This window comes from Salvelinus fontinalis, chromosome 28 (assembly GCF_029448725.1).
Source record: "Salvelinus fontinalis isolate EN_2023a chromosome 28, ASM2944872v1, whole genome shotgun sequence".
Lineage (NCBI taxonomy): Eukaryota > Metazoa > Chordata > Actinopteri > Salmoniformes > Salmonidae > Salvelinus > Salvelinus fontinalis.
Window position 1 is genome coordinate 16,549,835 of NC_074692.1, and position 27,522 is coordinate 16,577,356.

Genomic DNA, 27,522 nt, shown 5'->3' on the forward strand with positions numbered 1-27,522 from the left:
TCAGAGTTTTCTGTCACCCGATTTGGGGTTGAAAGAAGTTGGAAATTGAAGGAAATTGACTATCTGATGGGGGGGTTTCATGTTAGTTTCCAAACCCTGTTGAAAAGAGAGGGAAGACAACCTGATATCAGGACTGAGTGTGAAAACAGTGGAAAGAAAGATTCTAATTCAGGGGAGGAAATACGTCAGGGCCAAATAAGGAAGTGGGAGGTGAAACCGAGACCGCAACACAGCCGGAAGCCACAGTGGAACTTGAACCAAAATACTCTTCAGCACTATTTAGCCATGTAGCAGACATTGACAGAGTGACAGGACAGGGGAGGGGCTGCTGTTTTTTTCTGTTGTTTTGTGGTGAATGGAACATTCTGTTTGTGAATGTGTTTATCATATTTCCATTAACCACTTATCACTCGTGTGAAAGATGCTGAGATAATATGCAGCAATTACCATCAGCTGGAAGACTATATAAAGGCCATGGTGTATTGATGTGTTCTTGAATTTAACTTTCAAATTGTGAACCCATTTTGAACTTTGGACAGGCCCACCTGGCATGTCTTTAGAGGACGGTGTGGATAAACTTTTCAACCCTTTGACTACTGAGGTACACTTTTCAGACTTCCACAGGTCTTTGTAGAGGGTGGGTCAGAGTACCCCCCCCCCCCCCCCCCGTACGGAATATTGGCATCTGACCAGCACCTCTCCTCCAGAGATAGGGTTGTATTAATACCCCAGATGTCTGAAAAAGGGTGGATTTACATGAGGGACTTTGATGTTCTGATGATCAATGTTTTGTTGGTGGTTTCATTGACCCTATTTTGGTGTCTCATCAGTGGGCTAGGCTGAAGTAGGTAATAGAGGTTTTTGTTCCTTTGGTGGTTAAGCCAGCCTTGGTAAACCTCTATGTGCCCTCTCAATGAACTCTGGGAGATCATTGATCAATTGTCCTGTATTTGCTTTGTTTATCTCTCAGACTTAGTATTCAGAGCAGTCCAGTCCACATACAACACAACCAAAACAATGCAAAATGCACAAAGCACAGCACAATTCATTCTATATGATCTCAGTATACCTTGATCAATTGCAACCTTTTTTGTGTGTTATTCATGTTCATAGATATATTCACTGACTGTACCAAACATTAGGAACAACTTCTTAATATTGAGTTGCACCCCCCCTCCCCCTTTTGCCCTCAGAACAGCCTCAATTTGTCGGGGCATGGACTCTACAAGGTGTCAAAAGCAGTGGCGGTCAGTGCCGTTTAAGATGGGGGGGGGGGGGGGGGGGGGGCACATTTTTTTTATGAGCATGGCTTTATTTCTATTACAGCATATTGGATGACTCATTCATATTCCATTCACCCAGTTCAATGTAACAGCGAAAGGTTTAGGCTACTACATGATACTACAATTTCCCCTATACACATCATGAGGTTGCTACAACCTAGCCTATGAATGAAGGTTTACAATGTAGGTGCACACAGGTCGAGAGACAAATTTGTAATCAAGGTGACCGCCTTGCACACTCTTGCCTGCATCTAGCTGATATAGGGTGTAATCATTAGTCCAACAGTTGCAAACAAGAGTTTCTATTGGACAAATTAATGTACTGTACGTTTATCCCCGTTTGCTTCTGTTTAAGAAACGTTTTTCAACAGAATTGGCGGGATGAAAACACCCCTGATCACGCGTAAACAGAGTTCTCTTTCATAGCGGCAACATTGTATTCCTTGTCTTCCTTTTGCTTGTGGACTTCAATGCACAACACATCAGCTGTATGTGACCAGGCGGAAAACCATTCCAAGCCAAACCATATCATAACCGCTACACACAGCCTGCATCGTTGTCAACATATTAGATAAAGTAACATCATAGTCAGCATAGCTAATTGAACTAACGCGTTAGGAAACCCGCTACAATCATGCAGTAACGTTAGTGTACAGTCAGTAAGCAGTAACACCGGCGGGCCCCAGTGTCAATAAATTAGTAATACCAAAAGCTTCCCTTGACTTGGAAGAGTTCCAGTGCTGTGTTGCAGTCATAGCCAGCTAGTTAACATAACATCCTTCTGTTTGAGCAGGGTGTTTTAGTAGGCTAAACTAGCTAGCTGCATTTGATAGCTAAGTAAGTGAAACTGAAAGTGAAAAAAAATGACAATCTTCTTCATTTTGGAAGAAAATAATTCGTTCAACTATTGTCTTTCTCTCTCTTTGAGTCAACTACTCACCACATGTTATACACTGCAGTGCTAGCTAGCTGTAGCTTATACTTTCAGTACTAGATAAATTCTCTGATCCTTTGATTGGGTGGAAAACATATCAATTCATGCTGCAAGAGCTCTGATAGGCTGGAGGATGTCCTCTGGAAGTTGTCATAATTACTGTGTAAGTCTATGGAAGGGGGTGAGAATCATGAGCCTAGTAGGTTTTGCATTGAAGTCAATGTACCCAGAAGAGGATGGAAGCTAGCTGTCCTCTGGCTACGCCATGGTGCTACCCTACAGAGTGCTGTTGAGGCCACTATAGACCTTATTTGCAAAATAGTGTGTTTTAATCAGTTATGTTGGTAACTGATTAAAACATGCTTGGCATTGTTGGTGACATGATTATATTTAGTATAGTTTTATCTAAAAAATATAACTTTTAAATGTTTTACAATTTACATTTTTATGAAATTCACTGAGTAGGATGGTCCTCCCCTTCCTCCTCTGGGGAGCCTCCACTGGTCGAAAACGTTCCACCAGGATGCTTGCCCATGTTGTCTCAAATGCTTCCCACAGTTGTGTCAAGTTGGCTGGATGTCCTTTGGGTGGTGGACCATTCTTGATACACACGGGAAACTGTTGAGCGTGGAAAATCCCAGCAGCATCGCAGTTCTTGACACAAACCTTTGCGCCTGGCACCTATTACCATACCCTGTTCAAAGGCACTTAAATCTTTTGTCTTGCCCATTCACCCTCTGAATGGCACACATACACAATCCAAGTCTCAATTGTCTCAAGGCTTAAAAATCCTTCTTTAACCTGTCGCTCCCCTTCATCTACACTGATTGAAGTGGATTTAACAAGTGACATCAATAATGGATCATAGCTTTCATCTGGTGTTCTTAATGTACTCAGTGTATGTGATTAAGCAATACAATATAATTCGCACAGCTCACAGGTTAAATATTCCACATACAGAGTTCTAACTTCTAATCATTATACATCTAGTCTAGTCCAGTGTAAGGTGCAGTCTGATTACATGAAACAGACATTTCTTCCACCATCAGTTTACAACTAAAAGCTGTATTCTGACACTCAGCTACACTGTATGCCAACAAATATGTTTATTCAGCTCCAATTATCAGGAGGGTTAACATATTATGATTAAGAACAAGTGACAGCTCTAGTTCAGTATCAGGATGTGCAATATATTGCATTTTCAGAAAAAAAAGCTCTCACATCCCTTGATAATATGGGAAAATAATTTAATAACTGCTTAATATATTCAAACTTACATTAATTAAAAGGAATTTGCATAATCAATTCAATTGCCTAACCGTAGCAAGTGATCTAATATGCATAATGATTTGAATGAGTCTCCATTTCTCTCTTCTTTTGGTAAACTTTGTGACCTGCAAAAGATTTCTCACTTGGGATTCTACTCCAGCTCATTACTTTATTGCTAAGGAGGAGTGGTAAGAATGTGAGATGTTGTACCATCTGTTTCACGTATGTCAAGAGTCAAGTCTTCTCAACTCTACACATTGACATCTCACCTTAGCAGGCTGGCCCAGTCCTCTAGCCCCATTGGACTATGAGAGGAGCAGCAGAGGAGGCTTCTGTCTGTCTGTCTCTCCTCAGACAGATGGTTTGTGCTATTAACCTGGACATCTTCCAACTCATGTTAATTTAGAAGAGGGATTTACAGTGACACATACTGTAGCCTACATGCTGTCACTGGCCATCTCTGGGATAAGTCAATAATATTATTATTCTGTAGTCAAAAAAACGCACTTAACATGTGACACTCACACATACTTTCTTGCTATGTGGGAAGAATATTATTTTTGACTCATCACAGAAACCCTGGGGCTGTAGGTGTGTGTATTTCAAGGCAAGGCATTTTAAAACGCTCTCAGACTGCTTGCTGTGGTTACTGGTCATAACTATAAGTGACGAAAGTTTACAATAGATGTCAAACCTCTATCCTCTGATATCATATAGGGTTTCTTGTGTCAAATCTAGCCATCCATCCTCACCATGGACTGTGAAATTAGATTAGGCCCAAAGTGGACATTGTTATACAACTTTTTAGGAACCTTGCTGTTTTGTTTTTACAGGGCTGTAGCCTTTTCCCTATGATTTATGATACCAATGTATGCAAATCGTATTATTTTAGCAATATGAGCTATCATACCCAGCAACACAATGTATACATGTCAGTATTAGAACCCATATAATAAAATAAAGATATGGTATTTGGCAACTTTCATTGTTGTTTCATAACTTGTATAAATCATCTTCTTCTTGTAAGGGATAAGTAAGCTAGACTGTTCATTGGATACAACAAGGAACAGACATTTGAATTGGCCCCCATGAAGATGGAAAAAAGTGAACTAATTTGATTATATATCCATAGTGGCACTGTATTCAAATGAGCTAGATAACCATCTTGGACAAGCCGGTGCTTCCATGGAATCCCCATATGCAAACCAGACAGGGAGCTTTGATCCGGTGATGTAACGAATCACTTCCACCATGCATACTGCTTCCCTTACTGTGACACCTCATGTACCTGGACGTCTAGGAAATACAACAGGCGGCTATTTCCGGCCCAGTTTCTTCTCTCCACCCCAAACAAAGGGTTCCCCAGAGGAAAGGCGTTGGAGGCGCAAGGAGTCAGGACCTCTTGGTGTTCTAGTTCAAAGGGAATACCCTCACCGGTTTTTATCCATAAAATAACTGTCAAGGGTTAGTCATTAACTAGAGGGAGGTGCAATGACACTGCTTTCCACCTGCGTTATTACTAGACACTCCCACCTTGACTACTAGACGCATACATCTTTGTGGGCCTCTGCTGAAGGCCTATGAACTATCAGCTGGGAGAGTGCCTTTGGTAAATACGGTATTCAATCATATATTCCCATTCACATCTGGATTATAAAACACCTTTTGCCCGATTCATCTCCTTTCACATGAATTTTCAGACTCAGACTTTTTTCTCTAAGTTGAAAGAAAAGGAAATCCAAACACAGATAATAACCATAATATCCCTGATCTTACTGTATTTCCAGTACAGTGAGGACACTCTAAAAAATAATGCACACAGGGCTGGTTCCAGGTATAAGCGAAAGGAATTTGGAAATCAGTCAGGGTCTCAACTTACTGTTGCAATTTAGAATAGTAGAATATAGAAGGTGCAATTTCAAAATTTGGTTGTGCATCAGCAGTTGTTCGCTTATGTCAGTCATTGTCAGTCACTCTGTCACGCCCTGGCCTTAGTATTCTTTGTTTTCTTTATTATTTTAGTTAGGTCAGGGTGTGACATGGGGAATGTTTGTGTTTTGTTGGTATTGGGTGATTCTATGGTAAAGGGGTTGTTGGTGTAGTATATGGGTTTGGTGTTGAGTGTATGTGTCTAGCTGTGTCTATGTTGGGTGTAGTTCTAGGAAAGTCTATGGTGGTCGGAATGGGTTCTCAATTAGAGACAGCTGATTTCGGTTGTCTCTAATTGGGAGCCATATTTAAGGCTGCCATGGGCTTTAGCTGTTGGTGGGTCATTGTTTGTGTATATGTATATGTCGACGTAAGTAGTTTGTGTGTGCACTTACGTTTGAAGTTTTCACGATCGTTTGTTGTTTTCGTTAGTGTTGTATAAGTGTGTCGTGTTCATCTTCGTCGTTGTTATTAAAAAGAAGATGTATTCAAATCATGTTGCGCCTTGGTCCTCTCGTTCATGTCAACACGATCGTGACAGAATGACCCACCTGTATACGACCAAGCAACATGACCAGCGGCAACAGGAGCAATACAAGGATTCATGGACATGGGAGGAAATTTTAGACCGGGAGGTACCAGGAGAATATAACCGCCCCAAAGCTGAGCTGGAGGCAGCGAAAGCAGAGAGGCGGCGATATGAGGAGCTAGCTCGGAGGCAGGAAAAGGAACCTACAAAGGATCTGGGCTACACTACGTGGGAGGAGATCGACAGGTGGGCGATCAACCCAGGGAGAGTGCCGGAGCCCGCCTGGGATTCTCTGGCGCAGTGCGAGGAGGGATACCGGCGAATGGAGGCAGCACGACGAAGCGGTAGGAAGCCTGTGGGAAAACCCCAAAAATTTCTTTGGGGGGGGCTTAAAGGGAGAGTGGCGAAGTCAGGTAGGAAACCTGCGCCCACTCCCTGTAATTACCGTGGAGAGCGAGAGTACGGGCAGACACCGTGTTACGCAGTAGAGCGCACTGTGTCTCCTGTACGTGTGCATAGCCCGGTGCGGGTTATTCCACCTCCCCGCACTGGCAGGGCTAGATTGAGTATTGAGCCGGATGTCATGAAGCCAGCCCTACATATCTGGCCACCAGTGCGTCTCCTCGGGCCGGTTTACATGGCACCAGCCTTACGCATGGTGTCCCCGGTTCGCCTACATAGCCCGGTGCGGGTTATTCCACCTCCCCGCACTGGTCGGGCAACGGGGAGCATTCAACCAGGTAAGGTTGGTCAGGCTCAATGCTCAAGGGAGCCAATACGCCTGCACGGTCCGGTATTTCCGGCGCCACCTCCCCGCCCCAGTTCAGTGCCACCAGTACATACACCACGTAACAGGCTTCCAGTGTGTCTCCAGAGCCCTGTTCCTCCTCCACGCACTCGTCCTATGGTGCGTGTCTCCAGCCCGGTACCACCAATTCCGGCACCACGCACTAAGCCTCTTGTGCGTTTCCAGAGTCCTGTGCATCCTGTTGCTGCTCCCCGCATTAGCCCTGAGATGCGTGTCCCCAGTCCGGTACCACCAGTTCCGGCCCCACGCACTAGGCCTAATGTGCGTCCCCAGGGTCCAGTATGCCCTGTTCCTTCTCCCCACACTAGCCCTGAGATGCGTGTCCCCAGCCCGGTGCCACCAGTCCCGGCACCACGCACCAGGCCTACAGTGCGCCTCAGCCGGCAGGAGTCTGCCGTCTGCACAGCGATGACTGAACTGCCCGTCTGCCAAGCGCCATCTGAGCCATCCGTCTCCCCAGCGCCATCTGAGCCATCCGTCTCCCCAGCGCCATCTGAGCCATCCGTCTCCCCAGCGCCATCTGAGCCATCCGTCTCCCCAGCGCCATCTGAGCCATCCGTCTCCCCAGCGCCATCTGAGCCATCCGTCTGCAATGAGCCTGCAAAGCCGCCCGTCTGCCATGAGCCTGCAAAGCCGCCCGTCTGCCATGAGCCTACTGAGCCGTCCGCCAGACAGGAGCCGCTAGAGCCGCCAGCCAGACAGGAGCCGCTAGAGCCGTCCGTCAGACAGGATCTGCCAGAGCCGCCAACCAGACAGGATCTGCCAGAGCCGCCAACCAGACAGGATCTGCCAGAGCCGCCAACCAGACAGGATCTGCCAGAGCCGCCAACCAGACAGGATCTGCCAGAGCCGCCAACCAGACAGGATCTGCCAGAGCCGCCAATCAGACAGGAGCAGCCAGATCCGTCAGCTAGCCATGAGCAGCCAGATCCGTCAGCTAGCCATGAGCAGCCAGATCCGTCAGCCAGCCATGAGCAGCCAGATCCGTCAGCCAGCCATGAGCAGCCAGATCCGTCAGCCAGCCATGAGCGGCCAGATCCGTCAGCCAGCCATGAGCGGCCAGATCCGTCAGCCAGCCATGAGCGGCCAGATCAGTCAGCCAGCCATGGGCCGTCCCTCAGTCCGGAGCTGCAGTCCCTCAGTCCGGAGCTGCAGTCCCTCAGTCCGGAGCTGCAGTCCCTCAGTCCGGAGCTGCAGTCCCTCAGTCCGGTGCTGCAGTCCCTCAGCCTGGTGCTGCCCCTTACCCTGGTACTGTCCCTTACCCTGGTACTGCCCCTTACCCTGGTACTGCCCCTTACCCTGGTACTGCCCCTTACCCTGGTACTGCCCCTTACCCTGGTACTGCCCCTTAGTCCGGAACTGCCCCTTAATGCAGTGTGGTTAATGTGGAGGGGGGTCATTTGGAGGAAGTTAAGGAGGCGGTTAGGGACTGTGGTGACGTGGGGACTACGGCCAGAGCCGGAGCCGCCACCATGGATGGAAGCCCACCCAGACCCTCCCCTAGACTGTGTAATGGTGCGCCCGGAGTTCGCACCTTAAGGGGGGGGTTATGTCACGCCCTGGCCTTAGTATTCTTTGTTTTCTTTATTATTTTAGTTAGGTCAGGGTGTGACATGGGGAATGTTTGTGTTTTGTTGGTATTGGGTGATTCTATGGTAAAGGGGTTGTTGGTGTAGTATATGGGTTTGGTGTTGAGTGTATGTGTCTAGCTGTGTCTATGTTGGGTGTAGTTCTAGGAAAGTCTATGGTGGTCGGAATGGGTTCTCAATTAGAGACAGCTGATTTCGGTTGTCTCTAATTGGGAGCCATATTTAAGGCTGCCATGGGCTTTAGCTGTTGGTGGGTCATTGTTTGTGTATATGTATATGTCGACGTAAGTAGTTTGTGTGTGCACTTACGTTTGAAGTTTTCACGATCGTTTGTTGTTTTCGTTAGTGTTGTATAAGTGTGTCGTGTTCATCTTCGTCGTTGTTATTAAAAAGAAGATGTATTCAAATCATGTTGCGCCTTGGTCCTCTCGTTCATGTCAACACGATCGTGACAGACTCAATTAACCCATGTCAGCAAAAATAATTATGTATATTGGTGAGTTATCACAACTATCTAAACTTAGTAGTAATCATGGTCGAATTAGTGACCGGGCACACAGGGCACATGCCCAGGCGCCCTGACATTCAGGGGACCCACATTGACTTTGTTAGTCACTCTCACTCAGATGTCATATTACAATGACTTAAGTCGTGGCAAATTTAGTAGAATTGCATGAAATGAGTCATAAAACTACAACATTTTCTCTACAACACATGGCAAAATGTGTAGACTTGCATGAAATGAACTCTAAAACGTCAAATGTATCTCTCTGCCATCTAGAGGGTGGGCACTAAAATGTTTTGCCCTTAGGGTGGGGGGGTCCCCCAACTAAATTTAACTTAGGACCCCCAAAAGGCTTGAGTCGGCCCTGAATCCACAGATGGCAATTTGAACTTATCACCCCCATGGCTCACCTACACACTGACTGTTCCACATAGCCCTTAGAGGGAGCAGACACAGGACTTCCTTGTGCGTTCTGTTAGTAAAAGCCCCCCAAACACTGAGTATGATTCAGACTTTCTCCCACACATCCTATTTTCCGTTTATTAAGGGAGTCTGTGAGCTAATACTAGACTGTTAAATCTCTCATTCTTAAATATTCAAGGCCAGAAATGTCATACTACATTACATTTTTTCAAACAAATGTGATTATTTCTACCACTCAGAATTGTTTGAAAGTTTAGAATTATTTTAATATGAGCCCCATGTTGCCACATATGGCCAGTTATGTTTGTGTGACCATATTGTTATTATCATTAGTGAATAGTGAGTGATAGTATAGCGGTAATAGCTTGTAGTAGCTTAGTAATAACCTAGCAGTCAGTGTCTTATAGTGGTGAGTTCACAAGCCTGCTAAGCCCACACTGCCATATGGACACTTCCTAAGAATCTGGACAGTTCTTTACAGTAGGCCATACACAACACGTCGTCAAAGGAAGCACCTCACAAACAAGGGAGGGTCTATTAATTGGGTAAGAAACACTTAACATTTTGTCTCTCAGGTTCCTCATATTGTTGAATTATGACCCATGACGTTGTGTCATCTGTGGTTCAGATCTCTTTTCCACTTACCAGTGGCTTCACCGGAACTTTACTAACCAAATACAGACTTCGAGGGGCGGTGCCGGATCAATGCCTTATTTGGAATTTCCACTTCAGTCAAAGCAAGCCTGTGGCTTCACAGAGCGCTTGCAATATTTACAAGCGATTAACTCTGACAATTACTGTCTTTGTAAACCAATGTTGGTGCATGAAAAGGGTTTTAGAGTGTAGAAGGACAATTAAACCCCATGCGTTATGTTGTGCAAGTTAGTTGTTTCATGATGCACTGTGTGGGGATGATTATTTATTTTTTGCACATAAAGTGAGAACGAGTTCAAGCAGGACTACTCTACTGTATAGGCTACAGCTCAACGTCATGAAGCCAGTGTGGTGCAACATTATGACAAGAGACACACAAGTTGGGGTCATTGAGCCCACTGTAATCAAAAGTCTTAATTGGAGTACGCATCCATAAAACTGTATTTGCCTCGTATGGATTTTGTAGGCTATAAAGCCATTATTTAACTATAATGTGTAATGATGCAATACATGTGTATAATACTGTACATGTACATACATTTAAGATGTGAATATAGTATTCATGACTTAAATCACGCTAAAACATTTTCAAGAGAGGAGTTGACATGCCCTCTTCAGAATTTTACGCACAGTTGTCTCCGGCGGGCATATTGTGTATGGATTCAACTGGTTCAGTAGGTAGGCTATAGCATAGCTTACCTTTACAATGTTCACTAGCCTATATGTTGAAAGCTGAAAACTGTCACCCATGCAAATGTTCAATAACCCGTTGTCTAGCCAAATTTGTATATTTTCATTTTTATATCACAACGAATAATTGCGATGATTTTGCAAAAGCAGCTTTACACATTAATGGATATGATGATTCTAATGGCATTTTGACCAGAAGGATTATGATTTGTGGTTCAGTTGTCAGTGTTCCAATATGACAAAGGATAAAAGTGTAATGTGTTCTCAAGGACAACACGAATAGCTCATATCAAACAACATGCTTCATTACAAAGCTATGCCAATTGGTTGAAAACTTTATAAAATGTGAGTTCGTCTACAGGTAGCACAGTAGACCAACACAGGCTTCGCTCCACGGAACTCATCCGCCGCTTGAGACTGTCTTACTGCAACAGACTCTAATGTTTCCACTATGAGGTGCTTCCATTGGTGACGTGTTATGTACGGTCTGGCTTTGTGTATCCATAAATGGTCATCTACGTCACATAAATGTTCCGTCCCCCTATTTAATACCAGCAAGCGCTGGAGTTCCCTATACGAGCAATACAGATCAGCGCTACACTTGTGCAACCACCACGGTTTCATTGATTCACAGACTTTAAACTCCCAACAAGCAAAAAAAGGAATCATTGTAGATTAGATTAATAACAATTGCCTGTGACAATTCAGTTCGACTGTATCTCAACGGAGAGATATCAACGCTGTCTCTGAAGGGAACTTGGATAGCCTACAACATCTAGGATTTTTTCCCCCTCCACTCTCTAACCCTTATAGATCATCATCTACTGTGTTTTCGATTTGAAAACACTGTTCGTGATCTATTCGGACACCTGCACGTTGCCATTTATGTCAGACTAAATAACTGCTATGACAGGGAAACTAGCGGACAAGCTCCCTCTTACCATGAGCAGTTTAATTAACACGATTCCTGACAGTCTTTACCCAGAAGAGGACATTCCGACGTCTATGAACATTTTCACCAATACGGATTCTATAAACCACTACTCGCAAATGAATACAGGTAAGAATAGTTTACTTTGTTTGTGATGTGATTGGGTCTGTTCTATCAAGGCTCTGTTTTATCTACAGCGCGTCTCAGCTGTGGAGCGCATGCAGGCACCGCAACAGTTGTCTTGGAGCTCGCGCGCCGCGAACATCTTCTAGGCACCTGTTTGCGCTTCTGGCTGTTACGCACTGACTCGATCTCATTTGAATCGAGTCTGATCTTGTTTTTGATAACATATTTCACAAAGGTTAGATACTACTATTTTGATGACATGTAAAACAAGTGCTGTTAATGTTAACCATATGAGAGGCAAGCATTTATGCCAGAAATATGATGCGTAGTTTAACGATGTCCAAGCCTATGAGATAACGTCACGATTTTACAACCTGCAATTTAAATGCAAGGTCAAACAGTAATTAATAGTATCATGAACTTATCTGCTCTGGTAAAAACTTACACAAAATGATTGGCATGCCTTTAAAGTGAAAGTAAGTATACAAACGTACGAATTGGCGTAAGATTCATAGATAAAAAATCATACATCTAGGCCTATTCACCAAAACAAAAACATAAATTGACCTGGTATGAAAGGCCTATATATTTTTTGTTAAATTAAACTGAAGCATGATAAAGCCCTCGTTTTGTTGATTGATCGTCCATAAATACATGTGCCACTGTAACCAAAACGACAGTTGCATACATTCATTATGTCTAGTCAACATTTAATTAATCAATTCATTAATATTTTTTTGTATATTTGTCGACAATTTAGATATTGTTTTTGGATTGGGCTAAGGTGGCATGGCCATCCCCTATATAGTGGGCGTTCGACCGGCGCTGCATTTCAAGCTTTCCCATGCCAAGTCTCACGAGTATGCTAGGCTATAAGCCTTATAGCATTCTGTACGACCATAATGATTAGGCTACATATACAAATGTATGTCTTGGTTCTCACTGGAATGCAAGTCTCCAGAGGACAGCAACTTTCATTTTCAGAGATGTGTGAAATAAAATGATAATGTCTTCTGTTAAAATTGAAAGCAAGTGTTTGTCAATTCTAAAGTGAAGTTTAGATGAACATGTTGGCCAACTTTAATATGATAATTGAAACGAACCTTGATAGCAGCACATACATGTTTTCAGATCAAATATGCTTCAGCCACACCAACATATTTTATTCAAATTTAGATCCAACAGTACCATATTATACACATTTCAATTGGACCTCGGAACTGTATATGAACACACGAGGAATTACAATTTTATGGTACCCTATTGAAAGTGTGTCACTCAAAAATGAATGCATTTGACAATAAATAGGCCTACTTGTTGTTAGAGTTGTGGTTAGCCGCAAGCTAAAGATATAGGCCTATACAGTTTTTAATAACTTAATTAAATATAATGCGTAATTATATAGCCATCTGTAGTGTCAGTATTGTTTATAAGTTCATCAATGTATACTTACAATTGTCCAAATATAATCGATATTGATGATCAAATATCTATGGATAGTTGTTATTTGTCAATATGTTAGACCTATTACTTTGCAAAGTAAATGTAGGCTAAATTGGGGACACTGCCCTGTGTAGGGTGCCGTCTTTCGGATGGGACGTTAAACGGGTGTCCTGACTCTCTGAGGTCATTAAAGATCCCATGGCACTTATCGTAAGAGTAGGGGGTTAACCCCGGTGTCCTGGCTAAATTCCCAATCTGGCCCTCAAACCATCATGGTCACCTAATAATCCCCAGTTTACAATTGGCTCATTCATCCCCCTCCTCTCCCCTGTAACTATTCCCCAGGTCGTTGCTGCAAATGAGAACGTGTTCTCAGTCAACTTACCTGGTAAAATAACGGTAAAATAAATAAAAAAAATTGTAGATAACCTTTACAAATATATGACTGAAGACACAGCACCAACCACGTCTAATTCTAATATTGATATATGTTCTATCATTACCCGTCCCGGTGCCCTAGTACAGTAGCAAAATGACATTTGCTCTGATATAAGTAGGCCTATCACCTCTCGATACTCAGAGAAACAGCATTGTTCTTACAACTAATCGGAAATAAATAGGATTTTTGAAAAACGTCATGGAGATGAAAACCCTTTGACATGCCTCACACCTTAGATTAGCCAAGTGTTTGCCAGGTAGCCATCAATGTATGATAATCTAACATGTTCATGTCATATCATATCCGACTGGATATTTTCATTCATATCACACACATTGTGACAGCTATTCCCTATGATGAGCAACCTTTTGAAATACCTAGAGCCAGGTGTTAAGTCCATTGTGCAATTGGTGTTCTCTCACAATGTTTACCCCAAAGTTAGAACACCAGCTCAATTTAGAGCAACAACTGTGACACTGCATACATTTTATTTGAACTCAAACAAATCAAAATATTGAGGAAGATTACAGCAAGATAGTGTCTGCCTTGTATTTCAATAGCCTACACGATGAAACACACTCCTAAGCATTGCCAATTTTTTTAGGCTTGTTTTCTTCAACTTCACCTCCACAAGAATTCAAATATAACCTCATGTGTTGAATAGTTGTGCGAAATGTATGTCATTTTGGTTTTGTTTGCTTCATCATGCTTTGCCCTTAGCCAAATTCTGGTAAACAGACAGTAATTACTGGGACTGAATATATAAGTACCCCTGTGTATAATTTATTGCGACGTGAATGATTGGCTGATTTATCTTTGTTGATGTATGAATTCTGTAACATTTTCTGCACAAAACTGTGCCAAAACTGCATTCATTTGGATGTTTTCATTGCAGGTGTCTGATATGATATTATATAATACCTAAGATAGACTACTACAGTACTAGTGAAAAACACTGACAAAAGAGCAAGAAAGTTAGTGTGGACATAACATTTAGCTAGATGGCCAAATGTGCATTGCTATGACCAGATGTGCATAGCTGACCCAATGATCTGAGTAGGATGTATACTTTACAGTTGAATTTCCTCATTTTGAGTAGATATCTCGTTCTGCTGAAACCCACGCAGCTACATTGGACATGCATGTATCTGTGAAAATGCTAGCAGTGGTGTCTGGCTTGCACCCTATTGTGTGGAAATCAGATCTTGCCATTCAGTGTGGCTGTCCTCCTGTGAGACATATAATGACTGGATCAAAGGGGGTGTTTAGGTCTTGATTTATGAGAGCTTGTGGAATCTGAGAGAGAGAACACTGTCTCAGATGCACAAGTCAGTGGATAAACTTGCAGGTCTGACAGCACCGCTCACTTTTTCCTATGAACTGTATTGTGCTGCTTTGTTTTATGATTTTTTTCTTGGCAGACTATATACAGAGATATGCAGAGAAGCTGAATTTCGGACTAATCGAGGACTCTGACTGAAATCAAGCAAGTTCATATTTAGCGTAGTCTAGCGTAGTAGCTTCTAGACTTTATAAAAACTTTTCTGCACTAGTTGTACTGCACCCTTTCATGTGTGTTTTTTCAAACAGGTTCTGCTTTTAGTTGTATTTCATTTTCGTGTTATAACAGCTGGGTGAACTATTCATTAAAATGTATTTCATTTGTTTCCCTGTCATCCAGATAATATCATGGATCTGGGGATGGGAAGTGATAAGGGAACCGCAGAGATCCAGTACGGCTCCAGCTTCCAGTCAAACCGCAGTGGGCAGACCGTCACCTATCTGGGGAAGTTTGCCTTCGACACTCCTCCGTCGGGTGGAATCGGGGGCTCCGGCTGGTGTTCAGACAACAATATCATTAGTTTAGTAAGTGCTGGCATCCTGGGTGTTTCCCCGTCGCCTGGCAATATCACCACACAGACGTCGTCCTCTGGGGCCAGCATGGGCGGCCAGTCCTCAGACATGGAGCAAGTGTACGGTCCACCACTGCCCGCCTATTCCACCTGCAGCGAGCTGTACCAGGACCAGGTCTCCTTCCACCACAGCCCTGCCACCAGCACTGCCCTCGGCTACCCCGGCAATGACTATCACACCACCTCCAAGCCCTCCATGGACGGGAGCCTTTTCTCCATGATCCCAGATTACAACCTCTTCCATCATCAGGGTGAGGTTGGCGTGATGGAGCACAAGCCCTTCCAGTCCATGGACCCAATTAGAGTCAACCCCCCACCTATCACACCACTTGAGACCATTCGAGCATTCAAAGACAAGCAGCAGATTCATCCAGGTTTCATTGGCGGGCAGCAGCTTGCTCCTCAACACCACCAGCCACCTCAGACGCTAACACTCAAACCCATCCGACCACGGAAGTACCCAAACCGACCCAGCAAAACCCCTGTGCATGAGCGGCCACATGCCTGCCCAGCAGAAAACTGTGACAGACGCTTCTCCCGTTCAGATGAACTGACACGCCACCTCCGCATCCACACGGGTCACAAACCCTTCCAGTGCCGCATATGCATGCGCTCCTTCAGCCGAAGTGACCACCTGACCACCCACATCCGCACGCACACGGGCGAGAAGCCCTTCTCCTGTGAGTTCTGTGGACGCAAGTTTGCCCGGAGTGACGAGCGCAAGAGACATGCCAAAGTTCACCTCAAGCAGAAGGACAAGAAGCCGGCTGACAAGGGGAGTGGGGCAGCTGGCAGCCACAGCTCACCCCCCAGTTCCTGTGGTGGCAGTGGAGGGCCCAGCGGTGGCAACATCATGACTGTCACTACCTGTGCTTAGGATGGATCATCACCATGCTCTAACATAAGACTGAGGAAAGGTCCTATCCACAATGAGACAAATAGATGACTTTTTCTCTCACTTTTTCTCTTACATTCTCCTCATTTTTAATTCCAGGTAATATTTCCCTCCTCTATTTGGAGATGGGCTTGTTTTGTTGTAAGAGTAGGGTAAGGAGAGGACATAGACGGGAGGGCCAACAACTGTGTGAATGCCAGCAAGCAGATGGGCATCATGGCACCGGCTGTCCAAGAGGACATGGCATATCATTGAGAATTCAATTCAAGTTTCTGAAGTCATTTCATGTCTTGTGTTTTCTGAGAAATTCACCAAGAATCTTGACTGAGGAGGGATTCAAACATTTTTGTACAATTGGGTTGAGACTGAATTACAACTAGGCGTAGAATAAGGTGAGCTATGTTTGGGATGTATGCATTTATTTCATCTGGTTGTTAAAAGTGCAATTGGTTGTATTTGTGTACTGTTGTTGATACCTTATTTACTGCACTTTCGATTGCCTGTCTTTTGTTGAAAAAGTATTTAATTATATTGTTTTTTTATTGTTTCTCAACATAATGTGCCAAACATATGGGGATAATAATGACTATGTTTGTTTTCTTAATTGTGCCTGTGATTAACCAAACATTACAAAGACATAAACTATGTTTCCGACATTGATTTTAGGCAGATTGGTAGCCACAAAATACTCGAAAATAGTTTGATTTTAGTAGCATTTTTGCAATTATTTGCATCACAGTTACAGTTCAATGGTTCAAAAGTATTTTGCTATAAGCTCAAAACATGAGCATTAAAAAGCCCAGGGATCATTGGCTTTGTCCATCCAAACATGATCCTGTGGTCAATGGACCAGTATTTGGTGGTAAACTATTGTGGTCTGATGCACACTCAGTGAAATGGATTGCAACATTAATGGTAAATAATCATGAACCAATGACACATTTTCAACATGTTCACTACAAATTACACACATCCATGAAAGATAGCCTACTAAGATGTCCAAGATAAATAAATATATATATATATTAGTTTTTTTAAGTTAATATATATATTTTAAGTAAGAATGTTTTATGTAGCTTTCATCTATCTTCCGAAGACTCCTCTTGGTCATATTTATAAGTGCATTTAAGACACATTCGACCAATCTTGAAATGAAATGTTGAGAACGTAGAGAAAAAGACTGAAACATTGAAATGCCTGCCTCTGTAAGCTATTGCAAGCCGACAACAAATCTGGATAAAAGCAGAGATTAATTAGAGGGCCTTTTATCTGCGCTTTCACTGACAGAGACCTGCCAGCTACATGCATGTAATTAGAGATATTGTCAAATGAAAGGGACGCAAATATTTTGCATATTGTTATGATGAGCAACACCTGTAAGAACTACCATAGAATCTACATGATATTTCCATTTTTACACCTCCTACTGTTTTGAGAGATTCTGAATTTAGAAATTAGGGATTATTATTTTTTCTACAGTGAGAGATGTATACAGGTATATTACTTAAACTTGTGTACTCAGATTGTGGAAACTTCAGTATTAAATTGTGCATTTGTGTGCAAGTGTATTTAGATGTACACTATATAAAAATGCACACATTTCTAACTGACTGAATGCTTGTGCAGAAGGTGTCTTAAAATGCTTACTCTAAAGTAATGATACTGCAGGATGTTCTGTGAAAACAAGTCATTGCAAAAGACTGGAGCATTGAGACAGTGCCAAATTGGGTGCCTTATCTTCCATTTCAAAATGATCTAATATTATTTGTACCTACTGTAGGGTTGTAAGTGGGAAGTGGTTTGAGGAAACACTAATGTGTTCTTAATAAGAAAAATAAACAAAAAACATTTTTGAACAAAAATCGTGTGTATTTCAATTGCAAACAAACCTGTAATGTATTGGATTCCAAAGTTCAGTCAAATATATGAAAAAAGATAAGCCTAGTACACAGTATGCAAAACAAATCATCATTTTTATTTGATCAGTAAAGCAATATACAATTGTACAAATGCCAGGTCTGGCATTGACTGAAGGCTATACACTACTTGATTGGCTCTAGATTCAGAAAATTAATTTCTTAGGTCATACTGATTAAAAAATGCACTCAAATGCGTCAAATCTATAAAACCATTAAACAAGTAGTTTCACTAATTATAACACTGTATAGGTATAGCTAATAATAGATAATACCAGTCATTGCAGGGATGTGAATCCAAACTGTTTGGTAATTGATCCACTACATTAGATTGTTGTCTTCACTGTGCTCAATGCTCTTGTCAGCTGTGGTCTTTATGTTTTTCTAGGATGTCTTTCCCCTGAAAGGACAGTTATTTTCCCCTCCTGTCCCATCAGGCCCTGTGTGAAATAATTTCTGCACCACAGTCGAATGTGTTCTCTGTGTGTTTGATATGGATTACTTATTGTCATAGCAGATGTGCCTGATAGTAAAAACTTTCAGAAATCTTGAATGAAAATGTCAACAATCAGAATTTACAAATGCATTGCTCTCTGAGAACACAGAAATCTCCAATGTGCTTCCAAGGCCATATTCCCTCTTTCCTGTACAAACCGGTTTTCATTCCTGGGCTTCCTGGCGAGTGTCCACTTATTTTCCAATTAATTTGGCCCCAGAGAGTCTTTCTCCAGTTCATCTACTGTAAATGGGTAAATTAGCAGACCCCTTGCATTGTCTGAAAGTGTTGGCGAATTCACACAAACAGTATCATATCACTTATTATGTAAATCAATGGCTTTATTGAAGTGCATTTTAGGACACTTGTATTCTTGGTGAGAATTATTATTATTTCCTGGACTTTGCTTGAGCTAGTTCGATGTATGGAAGGAATTTTAAAATAATTGATAACTGTTCATGAATAAAGTGGAAAAATAAAGGATATAGAAGTGGAATGTAGATTATTACAGTCTATCTATAATGACACTCAAATAACACTGGTCTCTATTGAATCAAAACTGTATCAATTAAAGTGTGATTTGCCATAAGCTAAGTGAAGTCTAAAAAAACGTATGGATTGGAACCCTTGAATTTCTTCATTCAGTTCTGGCCTTTAATGTTGAAAGTGTGTACACAAGCAAGTGAACCCATCTTAACTTTTCTGGGTGATTGAGGGGATATAATTCTCAACAGCTGAGACAGGGTTGGCTCTCAGGTGGAAAGGGTAAACATAATCTATATCAGTGAACACCGAACGTCTCCAAGGATTTGATGTAGACATAATTTGCTGGTTTGGAATGTTGTTTAAGCATCTTGTGCATTAGAATGATGTCTTCATTCTTTTAAGGGTACATGCTATGTAAAACCATAGAGAATGAGCAAAATACCTTCTGAATTATTCTGTACTTTTTCATTCAGCCAGCATGGTTCAGCAAGAAAAGCCTTTCAGTAAGAGTAGAATAACAAAGACAGTTTTCAGAGATCATATAGCAGCCCTGTGGACTTGATGCTCGTATCTGAAAGTTCAAATGTTGAGTTTCTGGTATTGGATGAGATTTGGTTTTAAAGAATACTGTGTTTATCTAGATCTCGGTGAGAAGAGTGGAAGTTGTGCTCGGAAGAGAGGAAAATACGCCAACATATTTCTATCTGTCACCCAAAGACATGTAATTACAACATTGTAAACTGGATGTCATCTGTCACATTTCTGATTAATGCAAATTGCACAGTGTAAAAGCATGGTCTATATTACATATAACAATTTAATTTTTTTATTTCACATTACTGTTAAATATCAAACCACTGTCAAAAGATCTGAAAGTAAAAACTGTCCTCATGAATCATGATTCAATACTGCTTTGTTTGTCCCACATGATCTGAACACAGTACTTTCAGTAGTCGACATTACCATGTCAATTAGAGCTGAACTATTTCTAGACTGATTTCCATTTTGTTTTTGTCTTGCTCTGGTATGATTTGAGAGGATACGTTAAGTGTGTAAGAGATTAAAATAAGAGCGCTCCCTTCATATCTTCTCCTCATCATCCTGATGGTTCTGGGCTCAGTCTTGGACCCAAGCCAACCTTAACAGTCATGTTTGTGCCAAATTAGGTTGCATGGTTGGGTGATTAGGAACAATATGCAATGAGAACTCCACAGAAGCAACAAACGTAAATGTGACCTCAGTCAGCTTACGGCTCAAGACAGCCCTGTGCTGATGTCTGCGTTTACTCTTTTAATTTACTGCAAAGCTGCCTTTGTGCAAGAATATTAAAGACTGAAAGTAAACATTCCAAACAAAACCTCCATGGCCACTCTTGTACTAGGATAAAATCCTGCAGCTCTTCTCATCTTAATCACCCAAAAATGCTGCAACTGTTGAAATTGATGATAGATTGCTATCCTAAACGCTTATTTTGAGGATGGTTCCACAAATTGTCAATGTGGTCCATATTAAGTAGAGTAAGTTAACCTTTGGCAGATGGCACTCAAATGTTTTGGGGAAAATTGTATGTGTTATCTCCTGTTTCCTTTTCATTATATCTTCATGTTTGCATGTGCACGAAAAGGTTCCAAACATGTTTAGAGCGACCCTAAGGTTCTAAAGGTGGTGCTCAATTATTTTAATTTTATTATGCATGGAAATAATTATTACAATAAAAACATTAAACGTTAGTAAAATGGGGCAAACTGCGGAAATACAAATATGGACATTTTGGAAAATCACACTAGGATTTGAGAACTGTTTTTTGTTGGCTTCTTTTCAAAGAAAACAAGAGGTCTTGTTGAAAAAGTTGTGGATGTTTTTACTTCATGTTTTTCTATTACCTTATAATAAGGTCTTAATATAAATTCTGAATATTGTAATGACATGTATTATCCTTTTGTGGTGGGGAGATGTACTCCCCTCATTGTTAACTTGGCACTTCAGTTTGTTGTAACGCAATTGTTTTTGTTATTTCTATGTAAAGTACTTGAATAAAGAAAATGAAACTGTGTGCGTACCATTTTCAGTATTATATATATACATTTTTAAAGATAACATTCTTATTTAAAACATTTCAGAATGTACACAGACTCAAATTATCTTTGATTTGGTGGAGGAATAGGCCTGAAACATTCTGTTGTATGCCTATCAACAGATGTAGACTAGTATGGAATTACCATTTTGTTAGGCACACAGGTTTTAAAGAACTTAGAAAAATGGGATCTGCCTAGACCCACTGGTATGGCATCATACTTCCATCCATATAGATATACTATCTCCATGCTTCCACATTTGGGCTGAAATCAACAGAGACCAGGACGAAATCCTCAAGGTCTAGGATCTCTTTTATTTCTGATCTTTCCTTGATTTGAGCTAATCTATCAGAAGCATAATTTCGTCAAATGTATTTTCTAAACTATAATATAACATTTAAAACTGAAAAAATGACATTCTGAAGAGAGAATCCCACAGAAATAGTTTTATCTCGATCGATCTCTTATATCCATGTTACCCAGTGCAGGCCTTTCTGCTTTCCGTAGTTAAAATCCCTTGACCCCCACGTGAACACAAACTACCGTAGCCACTTCCTGATTACTTAATCTATTATTTTGTGTGAAAGGGGATGAGGTTTGCTGAGAGAAAAGCTGCCCATTGAAACTGGATTAGAAATTCAGACAAAATGAGCTGGTATGTATTTTGATAAAACAGCTAGCTTAACGAAAGACGAATTCACCTTCAAGCTAACAGTTTGCCTAGACAAGTGACGTTGTGGGGGTTAGCGACAGCTCAATTGTTAACTAGCGAATTTAGGCTGTGTGGCTTAGCTTTCAGTAAAGTAATCTAGAACTGATCAATTTTTTACAAATATATTATACAAATTAGCTATGTGGCTAATGTCGTAATAGATATAGCGAATTGTATGGATCCAGTTGCCTTGCACAATCGTCAACTCATTTTCAAACGCTAGCATAAGCGCACCTAGCTAGCGACCTAACGTTAGCTATCTATTTACATTAGCAATCTAGCTACCTTAGCAAGCTATCTGTTGGCTTGCTTACTTCAGCTTGTTAGAGTAAGTAAGCAGCTAACTAACTATTAACTAATTTAGCTAACCTACCATCTAGTTAGCAGATATCGTTTCGTGCCAGTACTAAGAAACGTTAACTAGTTTTAAGGAATTTAAATCCGATGTTTACATGGTCAACTTTGGAGTTACATTCTTAGCTAACGTTCGCTAGCTAGCTAGGTAAGAAACGTTACCAGCTAGGCAGGAGGAACTTGCTTGACACCCACCATTTTACCGTAGCCTAAATGTGTAGATACCCTTACAGGCTATACAGAACAGTACATTTTCCATACACATTAGCTAGCCCCCACCCCTTCAGACCTGTCTTTGATATATGTAGGGGACTTATTGGGTGGAGATCTTTGGTCGTTTCTTGTGCTTCTGTGACTGCCCCCCATTTGCATGGCTATAATGTGCCAGTGATGAAATAATCAAGATAGCGTCACACAGCTGAGGCTGAGGATCAATAGCTGGCAGGCCACTCTTCCATCAGAAGGCACAGCTGAGCATAAGGTCCAGTCCAGTGAAAGAGCCCTTTATGGACTTTACTGACCGATGCATTCCAGTCAGGCCCTCACTCTAGCTTCTATGACGTGAGTGATTTGACTCAGGGGTCATCAGAACAATCACACTCCTAATGTCCTCAACCAGCCGTCTGTACTCCATGCAATAGCCCCAGTTAATTGTATCCCCTTGCCGATGGCGTACACATTTGTAGTTCCAACGTATTAATTTGTTCTTGCTGTAGCAGCATAATTTCTGTATTTGAATCATGCAGAGCCAATAGCTGTGATGGTAAATAAGACTGTTGTTTCTCTGGGCATGCATACGTCTAGACTAGACTAGAGTGACGTCTGTAAGGAAACAGCTTAGTCCTTGATTCTTGAAGAATATAATTTATAAATGCCTCATAGCTGAGTTCAACTGTCCTACCACATCAGAATCCAAAATATAAGCTTGCTTTAATCCAATGTTTGTAAACACTGTATAGAAACACAGTCATTTTTGACCTGATATTTATTCTATAGAATAATCCCCCGAAACATGCCATCTTATTTCTCAGTTGTTGAACCTGAAATCTAGACCTAACCTATTGTAGTTTGAGCACAATGTTGTGCTGTTGTTGTGATTGGCGTGCTGTAATCACTCTGCATTGTTCACTTAGACTAATAAGCTGCAAGTCTGTCCATAGGAGAGAAGGTTGTGCTCTCTAGTTAGCCTACCTAATGTAGCTCTGTGCAAGCCGTGTCTTTCCTGCCCTTCTTTGAGTAAGTCATGGGATCAGGGCTTATTGCTAACCAAAGTTTCTAAATGTACAGGCCTCTACTAAAATGGCACAGTGTGTGAAGAAACATAACAAACGATTCCCACAGCATACACCATCCTCCTTCCTCTACCCCTCTATATAGCCTACCATTCTCTGGATCGCTTTGGGAATTTGAGCAAATAAGGCAGTGTCCACATAGGCTAAGTATACTTATTAACAACAGCAGTCTATGACCTATTGTCTTACAGTGGGCTAGATTGCATGTTCTACTTGGCCAAGATCTTTTGTATTGAAGGGTTAAAGATACAACCTAGGCTAGTCAGGGTGTTTTGCAAGAGCTCTAGCAGGCCTTGTTGCCTTAATGATCTTCCCTTCTTTATTGGAAAGTTACTGCATGTTTAACAAACAGTTGACATATCATAATAGTCCTTGCGAAGTCTCCAGATTGTTGCTCAGATAGTTAGGCCTAGTTACTGCCATAGTGGTCTGGTGATGCGTTGCATGTAGTAAGATGAGTCACCCTGTGGACCACAGGAATTTCAGTGGGTGACAAAATGTAGTTTTCCATGATGGTGTTGGCTCATCAGAAGTATGACATAGATGAAAGTATGTTTTCCTCCTGAAATCAGCCATTTCAACCTTAGAACTTGGACTTGATCTGATATGACACAGTGGTTTATGAATGGGATACATTCTTTTTTTCTTAACATTGCTTTACTCTAGGAGTCAGAAAGGGAATCAAAAATCATATTTCTCCTAGAGCTTTACGAAGGTTAGTTTGACAGGGACTTAATACTCCCTCCTGTCAGTGAAAACAGCCTTTCTGTTGTAATTTGGATTAAGGTAATTTTACTGTTGCCTCCCTTGGCTGTATTGGGATTTCTGATTGAGCCGTCATCTAAGGGAACTTCCGCACACACATCAGTGGTGTTTCCTGGTTGCACAACGCTGCCCTACCTCACACCCTCTCCTTTCTATCTCATTAGTCTACACACCTTTCTTTTGACGCAGCTGCTGCCTCACTGAGCCTGTCAACGGCAACCGTCCATCATGTGCCTTGGATGTTGTTAGTTTCACATCAATGACATCCTACAGCCATGTGCAGTGGCTATATAAAGACAAAGTTTTCTTCCTCATGGATTCTCCATCATTCTGGTGATTTAACTAACAACTTATGTAGCGAGACATGGTTTAGTAAGTTGGTTTCAGGTGGATAAAAAACTGATGACATTAAGAAAAGATGCCATTACCTATCAAAACTAGCATCAGATGCCACAGTGTAGGTCTATTTTACGTATCAGCGTTTCCCCTTGGATTTTTTTCAGCAGTGGTGGCAAGGGTAGGGGGATGCATTAGAGGTTAACACGGGGGAGTGAAAATCCATTACTGTCTCTTATCCTGTCAAAATCTTTCCCTTACTTTGTTCAAAGTTATATAACCCCAGAACTTTCGGGTCCCATCCTCATAAAAATCATTTGTGCTCATTTTTACGCACAGAAATCAGAAATAACTTCCTCTGTTAGCCGCTCGTCTGTCTGTCCTGTGCTCTGTGTGTGAGTAGCCATAGCAACTGCTCCATTTGGCAGCTGCTCAACGCTCACGAGACAGTGCCTGCCCTACACACAGAGCTGATAACAACCACATTACGAGATTTTGGCAATGAAGGCAGACCTTTAACTTACCCAGAATCGGATGAACGCAATTCCTCTCTTGCAAGCTTCGTCATTCACTGACCTATGTTGGCATCTGAGGTAAAGTAGTGACTGTGCAGTGATGCGTGAGAGTGAGCTGATGATAGGGGGGATGGGGGAAATGACCATTTTATAGATTTTTATTAAGTAAACTATATTAGGACTACATTATTTTTTTCATCAAATTGTATTGGTCACAGACACATATTAAGCAGATGTTATTGCGGGTGTAGTGAAATGCTTGTAAGAATAAGAACTATTTATGTGCTGTTCGTTCCTGTGGACTGTCGATCCTGTCCCGAACTTGACTCTAGAACTTCACTCCCATTCCTGCCGGTATCCCGTGGGATCTGCTGGAATCCTGTTCCCGTGTCAACCTCTAGTGTGCATTGCTACTAGTGTTAGCGCAATGACATGCTAGCTGTTCCCATAGACGTCCAGTCATTTGAGCCAATGACTCCATATAAAAGCTGGTCTCGGACTTAAATATATATCCTTTTTTTTTTTTATTATATAATTTTTGGCAGCAGTGGCATGAATTTTATTAATATAGAGGAAAATTGCATATGGATGTAGCCTAATGCTTAATCTAACCACAACCATTACACCATTAATACAATTTGGGAATCTTGAAATCTTCTATCAAACGATGAGTAGGCTAACCTTGGATCTTGTCATCATACTGGCGTTGAAGTTTTTAATAAACCATAGGCTTAGGCTGTAGACTGACTGGGGGCTGTAAGGAGTGCAGAGTGATGCATTGTGAGCTGCCTCTCTGCAGTCTCAATTCACAGCAATCTGTCAGGCTATGGCCATTATCTCAAATCAAATCAAATCAAATGTGGGCCTGTGTTTGATGTGGGCCTGTGTTTGATTGGTGGGGGGGATGCAGGAAAGCCACTAGGAGCAGAGGGAACTGCAACTTCTAATTAGTGATATCCGCTAGCAATGGAAGCCAGATGTGGTGACAGGAAGTCAAGGCACAGGGCTCCTGAAACGCACTCCACAAGGCCAGGGGTTAACAGCATTGCATTTGGGTGGCTGTGACTTAGCCATAGGATAAACTTGTTCACTTGGTCCCACTTCACAACACATTATTACCTACCAGTCAAAGTACCTGTTGTGGTCTACCAGCCCTTTAAAAATGCCTCTCATTTTAGTTAAATGTCTGTGTTTGGATGTGTTAGATTGTCTTTGTGATGTGCAGAATGTGGTTGTACATGTATGTGTCTGTCCCACCAATTGATCATTTTGTCTGCTTCTAGGATGCCCTTCAAGATTGGACAACCAAAAAAGCAGATTGTTTCCAAAACAGTAAGTGTACAGTATTCTCTCCTCTCCCTGTCCCTAATTTACAAAAACGACCTAACATACCAACATAAGAGCTTCCATTAGTGTTGCACCTTCAAAACCAATGAAACCAGACAATAGATAATGAAATCATGTATAATTTCGCTAGACACTCTCTACCAGGCTTTATTTAGCTTGTTGTTGTATAGAGGCAAACTGGGATCTTACAACAACTCACTGTTTTACTGATGCGTGATAGACTTTCAGACTGCAACAATCCAAGCTTGATATTTGTACCTCAATGGGCTAAGGCTAGGCACTCTGGCCCAACCAATTAAAAATAGTCATTTGCATTTTGTTGTTAGAATTGTATGCTATGTGTTTTAAATATGAGTGTCCTTCTGACGAAGACTGAAATGCCGTGGTGGCTCTGGAAGAGGATCGACATTTTCTTCTGGAAGACAAATTCAGGTTTAGCTTTTAAATGGATTTAGCTTTGAGGGAGAGCACCCCTATCCACACACTATACTGGGCAGTGAAGGAGTTGGGCTTAATTCGTGTCTTTGTGGCCTGTGGAGTGACTCCATAAACCTCACACAATGTTTCAGGTCCCACAGAATTTAATGGATAGCAGTTACCCAGCTTCTACTTACAATTATTGATTCTCCAAAGGAGCCTATAATCAGCACATTCAGAAATGTTTTTTAAAAATGTGGAGGAAAGCCAAAGGTAGACCCTCATCCTGACCAACTACATTTTTAACTTGTTACCCTTGGATTTTCAGAAATATCTTGATATTGTATAAGGCTTATGAGTCTAGGTTCACAAAATGAGCATAGTGTACTAGAGGTAACCATCAGCAAATTGTCCGAGAAGTTACTGTACCCTCATCAATGAACCTGGGCAA

The 27,522-nt window shown here is 41.8% G+C and overlaps 2 protein-coding genes across 3 annotated transcripts in view; both read left to right on the forward strand.

Annotated features, from left to right (window-relative positions):
* Positions 1 to 11,178: 11,178 nt before the first annotated feature.
* Positions 11,179 to 21,309, forward strand: LOC129826284 (early growth response protein 3-like). 2 transcript variants are annotated; one of them, XM_055886836.1, is made up of 2 exons: positions 11,179 to 11,673; positions 15,234 to 21,309. In XM_055886836.1, the coding sequence occupies exons 1-2, from the start codon at positions 11,520 to 11,522 to the stop codon at positions 16,340 to 16,342; spliced, it is 1,263 nt and encodes a 420-aa protein (XP_055742811.1). In that variant the 5' UTR covers positions 11,179 to 11,519; the 3' UTR covers positions 16,343 to 21,309. The 2 variants fall into 2 exon arrangements, with proteins under 2 accessions (XP_055742811.1, XP_055742812.1); XM_055886837.1 differs by lacking the exon at positions 11,179 to 11,673 and adding an exon at positions 14,699 to 14,900.
* Positions 21,310 to 21,839: 530 nt separating this feature from the next.
* bin3 (bridging integrator 3) overlaps positions 21,840 to 27,522 on the forward strand; it is a 33,808-nt gene continuing 28,125 nt past the window's right edge. Inside the window, exons 1-2 of the mRNA XM_055886841.1 lie at positions 21,840 to 21,988; positions 26,591 to 26,639. Of these exons, the coding sequence (XP_055742816.1) occupies positions 21,981 to 21,988; positions 26,591 to 26,639 (57 nt within the window). The 5' untranslated portion in view covers positions 21,840 to 21,980. The remainder of the gene's footprint in view (positions 21,989 to 26,590; positions 26,640 to 27,522) is intronic.

Excerpts from the sequence above, each read along its gene's own strand:
- LOC129826284 (XM_055886836.1), top strand. The coding sequence starts at position 11,520 with ATGACAGGGAAACTAGCGGACAAGCTCCCTCTTACCATGAGCAGTTTA. Across the intron at positions 11,674-15,233 it reads CTACTCGCAAATGAATACAG|ATAATATCATGGATCTGGGG; the intron begins GTAAGAATAGTT and ends CCTGTCATCCAG.